The sequence below is a fragment of the Mesoplodon densirostris genome, chromosome 4 (genome assembly GCF_025265405.1).
Source record: "Mesoplodon densirostris isolate mMesDen1 chromosome 4, mMesDen1 primary haplotype, whole genome shotgun sequence".
In the NCBI taxonomy this organism is placed as follows: domain Eukaryota; kingdom Metazoa; phylum Chordata; class Mammalia; order Artiodactyla; family Ziphiidae; genus Mesoplodon; species Mesoplodon densirostris.
The window spans coordinates 137,788,579-137,801,100 of NC_082664.1; the positions used below are offsets into that span (position 1 = coordinate 137,788,579).

At 36.0% G+C, this 12,522-nt stretch overlaps 2 protein-coding genes across 5 annotated transcripts in view; one reads left to right on the plus strand and one right to left on the minus strand.

The window, feature by feature from the left end:
- The window catches only part of CCPG1 (cell cycle progression 1), a 39,502-nt gene extending 38,016 nt beyond the window's left edge, over nt 1–1,486 (plus strand). For 2 of the 3 annotated variants that reach the window (XM_060097310.1, XM_060097311.1), the window contains exon 10: nt 1–1,486. In XM_060097310.1, coding sequence (XP_059953293.1) covers nt 1–190 — 190 coding nt within the window. In that variant the 3' untranslated portion in view covers nt 191–1,486. The other variant, XM_060097312.1, reaches the window with a different exon arrangement.
- PIGB (phosphatidylinositol glycan anchor biosynthesis class B) overlaps nt 763–12,522 on the minus strand; it is a 25,097-nt gene continuing 13,337 nt past the window's right edge. Inside the window, exons 8-12 of one of the 2 annotated variants that reach the window (XM_060097314.1) lie at nt 7,749–7,960; nt 7,074–7,138; nt 4,465–4,585; nt 1,468–1,648; nt 763–1,141 (exon numbers count right to left, since the gene is read on the minus strand). In XM_060097314.1, coding sequence (XP_059953297.1) covers nt 1,004–1,141; nt 1,468–1,648; nt 4,465–4,585; nt 7,074–7,138; nt 7,749–7,960 — 717 coding nt within the window. In that variant the 3' untranslated portion in view covers nt 763–1,003. Of the gene's footprint in view, nt 1,142–1,467; nt 1,649–4,464; nt 4,679–7,073; nt 7,139–7,748; nt 7,961–12,522 lie in introns of both variants that reach the window. The other variant, XM_060097313.1, reaches the window with a different exon arrangement.

Genomic DNA, 12,522 nt, shown 5'->3' on the forward strand with positions numbered 1-12,522 from the left:
TCGACCAGATAAAAAGCAACGTATGGTAAATATTGAAAGCTCCAGGCATCGAAAACAAGAGCAGAAGCACCCTCAGCCACAACCTTATAAAAGGGAAGGTAAATGGCATAAATATGGTCGCACTAATGGAAGACACATGGCAAACCTTGAAATAGAATTGGGGCAATTACCTTTTGATCCTAAATATTGACCATCACGATTAAGTTAAATTAGAAAACTGTAACAGAAACTTGGATGCTTTCTATACTGTTTGGTGTTGAAACTAAGGTGAAATTATCAAGATAACGAAATGTCTTTTTATCATTTCTAAGTATCAGTTTGATGATTTTATATTATTACTCAGAAGCATCAAGCAAAAGCTTACTAACTTGCATTTTCCTGTAGTTTAGCTTTGCTGAATTTTTTTTGGCACTAGAAATGTTCAACTGTAGATTTTTTAAGGAAGCCAGGCATGCAACAGATTTTGTGCATGAAATGAGACTTCCTTTCAGTGTATGAGCTTAAAGCAAGTTCAAATCATACATCACGAAGTGTAATTAACACTGATCTTTGTGTTAAATTTCCAGTAGAGCTTGAAAAAAGTACATTGTGATGGAATTTCATCTCTAACATTTTATAATCTTACACTTGTCTTTTTTGTGGGTTCAAGAGCCCGTTGACTTGTGAAGAATTTGCTGCCTTATGAGCTTGCTGACTTGTTCTCTTGTGAAATTTCTTGCACATCTGAATATTGTGGAAGAAACAATAAAAGTACACCATGAGGAAAACTAAAGGTCTTTATTTAAAATCTGGCATTGCATTATTAATATATGATTTTATATTTTGTGATTTTTTCATATATTTCCTCAGTAGTGATATTTGGTAAAGCAGTTCATAGTGGTTTTCTGCTAGTTCCACGAATTTTACCCAGTATTTACTAGCATATTTAAGCAGCATCTGGATATTTCTGCTCAGCAATGTCTATTTCTCTGAGAAAGATCTAAACAAAGTCAGAATTTCATGTTCATGTTTGGTTGAGTTTCCTTTTTAACTTCCGTTCATAGACGTATATGTGACTTCCAGTTCGACGCTCCGGAAAGTGAGTGTGGAAGAAAACAGCAGTTCTCTCATACTTGTTTGAAATTAGGAAAGGATTTATTTCCTAGAAGTAAATAAATGTTTAAGTAAATAAAGGCTACATTTTGCTGAGTACTGTTTCAAGAATTTAAGAATGACCTATTTGTTCTTCTGAAACCCTTTTCTTAATAAAACAATGCAATTTCTTAATAAAATAATTAACTCATGGTAAGTAACATATTCCTTGGTAGTTATAGAACTAGGGCTGATTTGGACTAGGGAAAAGACCAGTTATAAAATACGGGTTGAAAGGGACCATAAAAAATGTGATGTTGTCTATTTACCTGAGTGTTTGCTAAACCTGAGGTGAAATAAAAACACTGAGTTATACCTTTTTTTACATCCCCTTACCTCCTCCAAGATGCTGAAGATGATCAAGTGAGTAGGCAGTGTTGAATCATTTTGAAACTCTCTGTACAACCACTTTAAGGGATTTAGATAAAATATATCTGCTTCAACAAGATAATCACCTTTTCCAGTCAGGTCTGGGGGACATTGGAGAAATCTCATTGGAAGTGGGTGATGGACATGGCTATAAAAAGAAAGTTACCATTATAGTTACAAGAAGTAAAAAAAAATTTTTTTTCGTGAAAGTTTTCAAATTACTCTTAAGATACGCTCACATAACAAAATGTGAAATCTGAATCTAAACTAGGTTCCAGTTAAGGTGAGGAGGCACACCTTTAATGCAGTTTTCTCAAAAATGGAGAATATGATTCTCACACTGTGTACCTGTGCAGTAACTTCAAGTCCAAACTAAAGAGCAAAACTCCATTTCAGGGCGGGAAGTAGGTCAGCAGCTTGTGGGACTCAATAGTCTATAACATTAGTATGCTGTGCCAGGGATGGATGGGGCCTTTGGGACTGGGTATGTTGCTTGTTAATAAGAGAGTAGTATCTGGCAAAGTAGAAAACTGGTCATGAACCAGAAAGGATTCTTTTCCTCTTTCTGCTCTGAATCCTTACATGTTAAGTCTTTCCTATTTTTTTTTGTTTTTCTTAAATATATAAGTAAGATTTAGTAATAGAGAGCAACATGGGTTCACTGATCAAAATTCAAATAAGTAATGGTTTTACTGTGGCATAGAAAGACTAGAGTGTATGTAAAAAAGATGGACTGATGAATCATAACAACTTACGCCAGTTACTTGGGCCATGCAAAAAGCCATGCTTACAACTTTGCCTCAGGAAAATTAATATAGGGACTTCCCTGGTGGTGCAGTGGTTAAGAATCCACCTGCCAATGCAGGGGACACGGGTTCGATCCCTGGTCCACGAAGATCCCACACACCGCGGAGCAACTAAGCCCGTGCGCCACAACTACTGAGCCTGCGCTCTAGAGCCCATGAGCCACAACTACTGAGCCTACGTGCCACGACTACTGAAACCCGCATGCCTAGAGCCTGTGCTCCACGACGAAGCCACCACAATGAGAAGCCCGCGCACCGCAACGGAGAGTAGCCCCTGCTCTCCACAACTAGAGAAAGCCTGCACGTGGCAACGAAGACCCAACACAGCCAAAAATAAATAAATTTATAAAAAAAGAAAAAATAATATAAATAAATTTACACATGACCTTAATACTTCATGACTGGGACTTCGCTGGTGGCTCAGTGGTTAAGAATCCACCTGCCAATGCAGGGGACATGGGTTTGATCCATGGTCCAGGAAGATCCCCCATGCCATGGAGCAACTAAGCCCGTGCTCCACAATTACTGGGCCTGCGCTCTAGAGCCCATGCGCCACAACTACTGAGCCTGCGTGCTGCCACTGCTGAAGCCCATGTGCCTAGAGCCTGTACTCCGCAACAAGAGAAGCCACCGCAATGAGAAGCCAGCTTGTCACAACTAGAGAAAGCCCGCACACGGCAACAAAGACCCAACAAAGCCGAAAGAAAGAAAGAAAGGAGAGTTATTTCAAATACTTCATGACTTTCACAATTTTGAAGATGAAGGTCTTGCTTCAAGGGGAAAGCAGAAACAGAGAAAAAGCTGCCAGCCTTATATTCCAAAGTAGGTATCAGACTTTTTTTTTTTTTTTTTTTTGTGCTCCATTGTGCAAGTTGAAAAAATGTAAGACAAGAACTAGGTGAACTATACAAAGGCTAAGATATCAACCACTACAACCATGTATGGGAGAGCATCTTGGTACCTCTAGAATTCCTGTTCTCTTCAGTGTTAACACTACTGAGAGCATGGATGGAGAGTGAATGTCGCTCTCTCAGCTCTAGTCTTTTTTATATAGTATAGGATCCTCAAGTTAAAGGGATACTTGGGGTCTTAACATCCATCTAACCTGTGGCTTTTGGTAGACATTTCCAAATTGCACATTAATGATTGGCATTAATGATTCAGTTAAGTACAGTAATCCAAAAGTGTTAAATTACCTTAAAATGATACCAAGTTTGATACTAAGTTGACTGAAAGTGCACATGGAAAATTAACTTCAGATTGTTTAAAAAGCCAGATAGGTAAAGAATTTTCTAAAGGAAAGCTGTTTGCTTTGTCCTTTTACCCTTATTGGGCAATTGGTGAAATAATACAGCTTCCTGAAATACAAGCATAGGGTCAATGATATCTTTTTAAACGTCCTGCATAATTCAGGCAGTTTCAGTGTTATTTCCCAGACACACTTAATCCAAGCATTAGGATGTCATCTAATTGAATTCCCTGATTTTTACAAGCAAGACAGCTGATATCCAAAGAGATTAAAAACACTGGTTTAGGGCCTCCCTGGTGGCGCAAGTGGTTGAGAGTCCGCCTGCCGATGCAGGGGATACGGGTTCGTGCCCCGGTCTGGGAGGATCCCATATGCCGCGGAGCGGCTGGGCCCGTGAGCCATGGCCGCTGAGCCTGCGCGTCCGGAGCCTGTGCTCCGCAGCGGGGGAGGCCACAACAGTGAGAGGCCCGCATACCGCAAAAAAAAAAAAAAAAAAAAAAACTGGTTTAAGACCAGGGCAACAGTCAAACAGTAAATCTGGACTTGAATGCAGTGTTTTGAGATTATTTCAAAATTATGTAAATAATAAGATGTATCACAAAGATTTGTACAGATCAATGATAAGTGAATTTCTTTACTAAGAGTACCATCAAATAAGCCTATATGATATTTTATACTACCTTTAAATAGTATAAAATATCGTATAGGCTTTTGATCAGATTATTTAAATGTAAGTTTTGAAAAAAGAATATTAAAGTTTATTTAAAAGTTGTGTATGATTTTCATTGACATAAATAGCAGTTTCAAATTTCTCACAGTCATTTGATCAGTTAATTTAAATCCAGGAATCCAAAAGGAATTTTAAAGTAGTTTTCATAATAATAGCATATAGTGAACAAATTTTATTACCTATAATAAGGAGTAGAGTGACAAGGCATCATCATAAGTACTGAAGCTGAAGATATATTTGTATTGTTGTAACAGAGTTCTTGAATATTAGTCATGACATCGAGAGTACCTCGTTGATGAACTAAACCAGTATAGAGGGCAAAGAACATATTTGATAAAAACAGGAAACTTAGAGCTGGTTTCTTCCACAATTTCAGGTTGTTTAGGGAGTATCCTATATAAAGATAGACACATTGAATCGTAACACTGGTAATGTTTTGTTTTCTTATAGCTAAGCAAATATTAATTGCAAATATATTTGTAATCTTTCTTGGAAGTGTATGTAGTACAAGCTGTAATACTGTCATGGACAAACAAGAAATCAGCAATACGTCATCTTTGTAATTTCTCTGACCATTCACTGTCATTATCCATTATCATCCATGTCTTGACCTTTTTCTAGAAAGAGGAATTGAGGTATAGCGGAAAGATTATGGCTAGGGAGTCTAACAAACAGATTTGAATTCTAGCTCTGGAATTAGTTTCCTGTCTTCCCTAACAGTACCTTTTTCAAGTATTAGAAAAAAATGTATGTCCATTGCCTGTCCTGGTACATAGTTTCTAAATAAATAGGGCTTGTATTTATTCCATTTACCTATCACTTTAATCTCCCAAGCACTAGCAATGGATTGTGTACATACAAGTCTCAGTAATTCTGGAGGAAGTATAACAGAATATCCTCTTAGAAAAATACATCACTAAGCTCCTGGGAGATTTTCAGTGGTCAGTTTATGAGTGGTGGCATGGATCTCTTTCTGGAAGAGAAAGATTTATGTTTTATTTATTTTTTTCTATCACTATAGTGTTGAACAATTTGGAGATGCTAAACAATTTTTCTTTTTTAATTTGTAAAAGTAATTCTTGTATGTGGCAAAACAAAAAAACCCACTTTGCTAAGGAAATCTATATTTTCATTTTCCATAGTGAGAAGTCAGTAGATAATGCCAAAAACAGTAACCTTTAAGAGCATTATTAGCATTTTATTTAGAGAGGGAGACAAATAACAAAATAACCACCTAAAAGAGTGTAAGTGATTGCCTCTGAGTATGGTAATGGGAGGGAGGGCAGGGGAACCACTGTTCTTTAAAAATCCTTATCTGACTTTTGAAACAGTGCATGTGCAGTTTTGCTAAAAAGATTAGCACATGGAAAAACAAAGTGGCCTAATCAGAGACCAGCAAGTCTGCACTGGCCACTGTAGTAAAAACAGATTAAGCAGAAACCCAACCCAAGATCCTGCCACTTAAAGACTTACTCTTTTGGAATGGGAATGAGAATTCAGACAACTCAGTCTTTAAAACACTCTGTAAAGACACAGAGCAGAGAAGTGGAATGCTGGAAAAACCAGATTTTAAAAATGGAATGAAACCAAGTTCCTAAATTAACCAAACCAAACATGTGCACAGAAATATTTGTCCTCTAGTAGTCTGGCAATGCTCACCTGGGTGAAAAGCAAACAATTATAACTCTAACTCAAGTTATTGTAAAAAAAAAAAAAGTTTAAATCTGAATAGTGATTTGTGAACAGATTTGCTCTGCTAAATGGTCCCACTATTCTTAAAACTTGCCAAGTATCTCTTAGATGCTTATATTTTTATTTGTGCCTGCATTTGTATATGAAGTAAGACTATAAATAGGACACTAACTTTGGTTTCAGGACTTTAGATGTTTCAAATACATAGATGTGTATGTTTGTGTCTAAATTGAAGAGATTACATCTGAGATCTGTAGGAGGTCACTTATACTTGGTCAAAGAAGGCTGCTTAACTCAATGGGTTGTTTGGAGTTTTTTTTTTTTTTTTTTTTTTAAGTAAAAAGTTTGGTACCATTAACTTCTTAGTTTTTCTGAGCCTTCAGGCCCAGTTGATTACTCATTTCTTCCCTCCTTAGTCCAGTGATTTTTTTTTAGTGATTAATATTTGAAGGAAGCCAACAGTCATTCTGAATTAAACTTGAAGTTAATAAAGTTTCAATTCATAAATTTTCCAAACCAACCAATGAAAAAATTCATATTTTCCAGAGCCGAGTAATATAAGACTTTTTAGAAGCCATATGTAAAAAACTTACTGAAAAAGACCTAGTGGAAAAATGGAGAAAAGATTAAAAATTAAGTCAGAGGTGTGAATCACTTTAAAAATTGCATACGCATTAGAGTGAGTCTTGAAGGGATAGATGTGTGTAAAGCATTAAAAATTAGTTTCAATATACATTTTTCATTTGTGGAATGTAGAACTTTGTAGTTTAACTATAAACTTAAATTAGCTATTCTAAAATAGACATGTTGTATTACTTTTTAGCGAAAGATTTCTGACAGCCATAAACACCACCACCAAAAGGTGTTATGGATACTGGATCCTTATGTTTTTATCTCACTTTACAGGACACAGGAAAAAGGATATTTAGGCTGCAAAAAGAGAATGCTGCAGTAATATACTCAATTTGCAATTAAGGAGCAATTCTTATTTAGCCTAGTAGAAAATAAATAATATTTTAGAGTTTAATAAGCATTGATTGTCTTTTAACTGTTTCTTTATAATTGATTTTTTTCTCTATTATACAAAAATACTTACCACAGAACACCATACAAAATGGTAAAACTGGATAGATAAACCTGAATTCTTTGTGGCTCAACATGCTATAGTAAAAAAAGATATTCAAAGAAAATATTAGTTTCTTATATTAAATGATGGTTTGAGAAGTTAATGTATTTAAAAGGAATATAATTAACATGATCTGTTTTTGTAATTACTGAGACTGAATTTCATGCTTTAGGAATCAGTCTCATTCTTCTTCAGTTATAAGGTGATGATGATGTAAAAGTAATCCTAACATTTGATGTCAATGCGATATTCTAAAGTACAATTGCATTCTAAAAGATTTCTATTACCAATCCAAGTAAGTTATTTTACTCAAATTTCAAATAAAGGTGCATACATTTTCAAAATATTTCTCTGGTCCTTCAATACTTAAAGTTTTGGCAGTTTCTGTTCTTTAAAAGCAAATACAATTTGTTCAACCTCTTTAAAAATTGAATGTATCCATTTTAGGCAGACTGTATCAGAAGTATTCAGTCTGTCTTGAGTACCAGCATAATTATTACATTTTCCATTTGCTAAATAATCCCCACTAACAAATCATAGGAATTAATGCAACTCCAAAAGATAAAACAGTTTACCTTTTAAATAATTTAGTTAACTTCTTGGTAACATTTAAAAAGTGAACTATTTGAATAAATAAAATCTTACCTATAAACTAGCAGTGTCCACAGCACAGTCACCAAAAATATCCTATACCTCTTTGGGGCTAGAAGGCAGCCATGAATAAAGAAGGGTAAGTGAGTACCCAGGACAGCTGGAAATCCTTGACTGAAGTACCAGTGCCATGGATGAGAACCATAAAATGATCCCACATTCTGCATCACGTTAAATTTCAAAAAATTATATTGAACCAGAGTCCACTGGCATCATTGAAGGAAAAAGAAATAGAAATGTGTTAGTGCCAAGTATGAATCTTTGGCATTAGGGAATTTGGCTGAATCATGAAATTAAATCAGAATGAAGTCTAAACAACAGACCGTAGTTTACATTAATAATTTTGAATATGAACTCATTCTTTTTTTTAAAAATGTACTTATTATTTTTGGCTGCGTTGGGTCTTCATTGCTACTCGACGTTGCACTGCATGGGCTTCTCACTGCAGTGCCTTCTCATTGCGGAGCATGGGCTCTAGGCACATGGGCTTCAGTAGTTGTGGCATGCTGGCTCAGTAGTTGTGGAGCCCAGGCTTAGTTGCTCCACGGCATGTGGGATCTTCCTGGCCCACGGCTCGAACCCGTGTCCCCTGCATTGGCAGGCGGATTCTTAACCACTGCGCCACCAGGGAAGCCCAAACTCATTCTTCTTTATATATTTTCCATTATGATTTATCATAGGATACTGAATATAGTTCCCTGTGCTATACAATAGAACCTTGTTGTTTATCTATTATCTGTATAATAGTTTGCATCTGCTAATCCCAAACTCCCAATCCTTCCCTCCCTATTGGCAACTACAAGTCTGTTCTATATGTCTGTGAGTCTGTTTCTGTTTTGTAGATAAGCTCATTTGTGCCATACTTTAGATTCTACATATAAGTAATATCATATGGTATTTGTCTTTCTCTTCCTAACTTACTTCACTTAGTATGATAATCTCTAGTTCCATCCATGTTGCTGCAAATGGCATTATTTCGTTCCTTTTTATGGCTGAGTAGTATTCCATTTGTGTGTGTGTGTGTGTGTGTGTACACACACACATATATACATACCACGTCTTCTTTATCCATTTATCTGTAGTGGACATTTAGGTTGTTTCCATGTCTTGGCTATTGTGAATAGTACTGCTGTGAACATAAGGGTGCCTGTATCTTTTTGGATTAGAGTTTTGTCTGGATATATGCCCAGGAGTGGGACTGCTGGATCATATGGTAATTCTATTTTCAGTTTTCTGAGGAAACTCCATACTGTTTTTCTCAGTGGCTGTACCAACTTACATTCCCACCAACAGCGTAGGAGGGTTCCCTTTTCTCCACACCCTCTCCAGAATGTATTGTTTGTAGACTTTCTGATGATGGCCATTCTGACTGGTGTGAGGTGATACCTCACTGAAGTTTTGATTTGCATTTCTCTAATAATTAGCGATGTTGAGCATCCTTTCATGTGCCTGTTGGCCATGGCTACTTTAGAGAAATGTCTATTTAGGTCTTCTGCCCATATTTCAATTGGGTTGTGTGTTTTTTTGTTGTTGAGTTGTATGAGCTGTTTGTATATTTTGGAAATTAAGCCCTTGTCAGTCTCATTGTTTGTAAATATTTTTCCCATTCTGTAGGTTGTCTTCATTTTGTTTATGGTTTCTTTGCTGTGCAGAAGCTTTTAAGTTTGATTAGGTCCCATTTGTTTATTTTTGCTTTTATTTCTGTTGCCTTGGGAGGCTGACTTAAGAAAACATTGGTATGATTTATGTCAGAGAATGCTTTGCCTATGTTCTCTTCTAGGATTTTTATGGTGTCATGTCTTATATTTAAGTCTTTAAGCCATTTTGAGCTTATTTTTGTGCATAATGTGAGGGTATGTTCTAAATTCATTGATTTGCTGAAGAGCCTGTCTTTTTCCCATTGTATATTCTTGCCTCCTTTGTCAAAGATTAATTGACTGTAGGTGTGTGGGTTTATTTTTGGGCTCTCTGTTCTGGTCCATTGATCCATATATCTGTATTTGTGCCAATACCACACTGTTTTGATTACTGTAGCTTTGTAGTATTGTCTGAAGTCTGGGAGGGTTATGTCTCCTGCTTTGTTCTTTTTCTTAAGGATTGCTTTGGCAATTTGGGGTCTTTTATGGTTCCATATAAATTTTAGGGTTATTTGTTCTAGTTCTGTGAAAAATGTGGGTAATTTGATAGGGATCATTAAATCTGTAGACTGCTTTGGGTAGTATGGCCATTTTAACAATATTAATTCTTCCAATCCAAGAGCATAGCATATCTTTCCGTTTCTTTGAATCGTCTTCGGTTTCCTTCATTAATGTTTTATAGTTCTCAGTGTATAATTCTTTCACCTCCTTGGTCAGGTTTATTCCTAAGTGTTTTATTTTGGGGGGGGTGCAATTTTGAAAGTTTTTTTTTTTAATTTATTTTGGCTGTTTTGGGTCTTTGTTGCTGCATGTGGGCTTTCTCTATTTGCAGTGAGCAGTGGCTACTCTTCATTGTGGTGCTTCTCATTGTGGTGGCTTCTCTTGTTGCGGAGCACAGGCTCTAGGCACGCGGGCTCAGTAGTTGTGGCTCATGGGCTTTAGAGCGCAGGCTCAGTAGTTGTGGTGCATGGGCTTAGTTGCTCCACGGAATGTGGGATCTTCCCAGAGCAGGGCTTGAACCCATCTCCCCTGCATAGGCAGGCAGATTCTTAACCACTGCGCCACCAGGGAAGTCCCAGATACTGTTTTTTGACATTCCCTTTCTGATATTTCATTGTTAGTATAAAGAAATGCAACTGATTTCTGTATGTTAATCTTGTATCCTGCTACCTGCTGAATTCATTGATCAGTTCTAGTAGTTTTTGTGTGGAGTTTTTAGGGTTTTCCATATAGAGTATCATGTCATCTGCATATAATGACAATTATACTTCTTCCCTTCAATTTGGATACCTTTTATTTCTTTTTCTTGTCTGATTGCTCTGGGTAGGACTTGCAGTACTGTGTTGAATAGAAAAGGTGAGAGTGGGCATCCTTGTCTTGTTCCAGATTTTAGCGGGAAGGCTTTTAGCTTTTCACCATTGAGTATTATATTGGCTGTGGGTTTGTCATAAATAGCTTTTATTATGTTGAGATATGTTCCCTCTATACCACTTCGGTAAGAGTTTTTTTATCATCAGTGGATGTTGAATTTTGTCAAATGCTTTTTCTGCATCTATTGGGATGATCACGTGGTTTCTGTCTTTTGTTTATGTGGTGTATCACATTGATTTGCATATGTTGAACCATCCTTGTGAACTTGGGATGAATCCCACTTGGTTGTGGTATGATCTTTTTTATGTGTTGTTGGATTTGGTTTGCTAATATTTTGTTGAGAATTTTTACATCTATATTCATCAAAAATATTGCCCTGTAATTTTCTTTTTTTGGTGGTGTCTTTGGTTTTGGTATCAGGGTGATGATGTCTTCATAGACTATCTTTGGGAGTGTTCCCTCTTCTTCAATTTTTTGGAAGAGTTTGAGAAGGATCAGTATAAGCTCTTCTTTGTACATTTGGTAGAATTTGCCTGTGAAGCCATCTGGTCCTGGACTTTTGTTTGTAGAAAGTTTTAAAATTACAGATTGTTTCACCTCTAGTGATTGGTCTGTCCAGATTATTTCTTTCTTTTTTTAAATTTTTATTGGAGTATAGTTGCTTTACAACGTTGTGTTAGTTTCTACTGTACAACAAAGTGAATCAGCTATACATATACATATATCCTCTTTTTTGGATTTCCTTCCCATTTAGGTCACCACAGAGTGAGCACTGAGTAGAGTTCCCTGTGCTATACAGTAGGTCTGTTTCTTCTTGATTCAATTTTGGTGGGCTGAATGTTTCTAGAAATTTGTTCATTTCTTCTAGGTTGTCGAATTTTGTTGGCATATAATTGTTCATAGTATTCCATTATAGTTTTTTGTATTTCTGTGGTATCGGTCGTTATGTCTCCCCTTTGATTTCTTATTCTGTTTATTTGGGTTCTCTCTCTTTTCTTCTTGGTGTGAAGCCTGGCCAGAGGTTTGTCAATCTTGTTTACCCTTTCAAAGAACCAGCTCTTGGTTTTATTGATTTTTTCTATTTTTTTAAATCTCTATTTTATTTATTTTCTCTCTAATCTTTATTATTTCCTTCCTTCTGCTGACTTTAGGTTTTGTTTGTTCTTCTTTTTCTGATTCCTTTAAGTGGTAAGGTTAAGTTGTTTATTTGAGATTTTTCTTGTTTTTTGAGGAAGGGCTGTATCACGGTGAACTTCCATCTAAGAACTGCTTCTGTTGCATCCCATAGATTTTGTGTAGTTGTGTTTTCATTGTCATTTGTAATAACAATGAAATCATTCTTTATTAATTTTTTATGTTCTAAGTATTAATGTGTTTTTTGTTAATTTGTGAAACACTAGGTTCTTGAGATTTAAGAAAGTATGAATAAATGTTATGACAGTGTTAAGTTTTACATACAACTGGACATAAAGAGAATCCTTAAAAATAATTTTTATGAGTCTATGTGTTTGGTACCCATATTAAAATTTTTACTGTTCTCCCTTATGGCATAAGACATTACCTATTAAGATAAAGCTTTGAAAACACTGCAGTTTGAATTATAGCATAAAGTAGGTAATAACAGCAGCAGCTAACATTAAGGGCTCACTGTGCCATGCAGTGTTTTAAGCGTTTTGCATGTATTATTTCATTTAATCTTCCAACCGTAAGAGACACGTATCACAATTATTTCCAGATAAGGAAACTGGCAAGAAAGATAT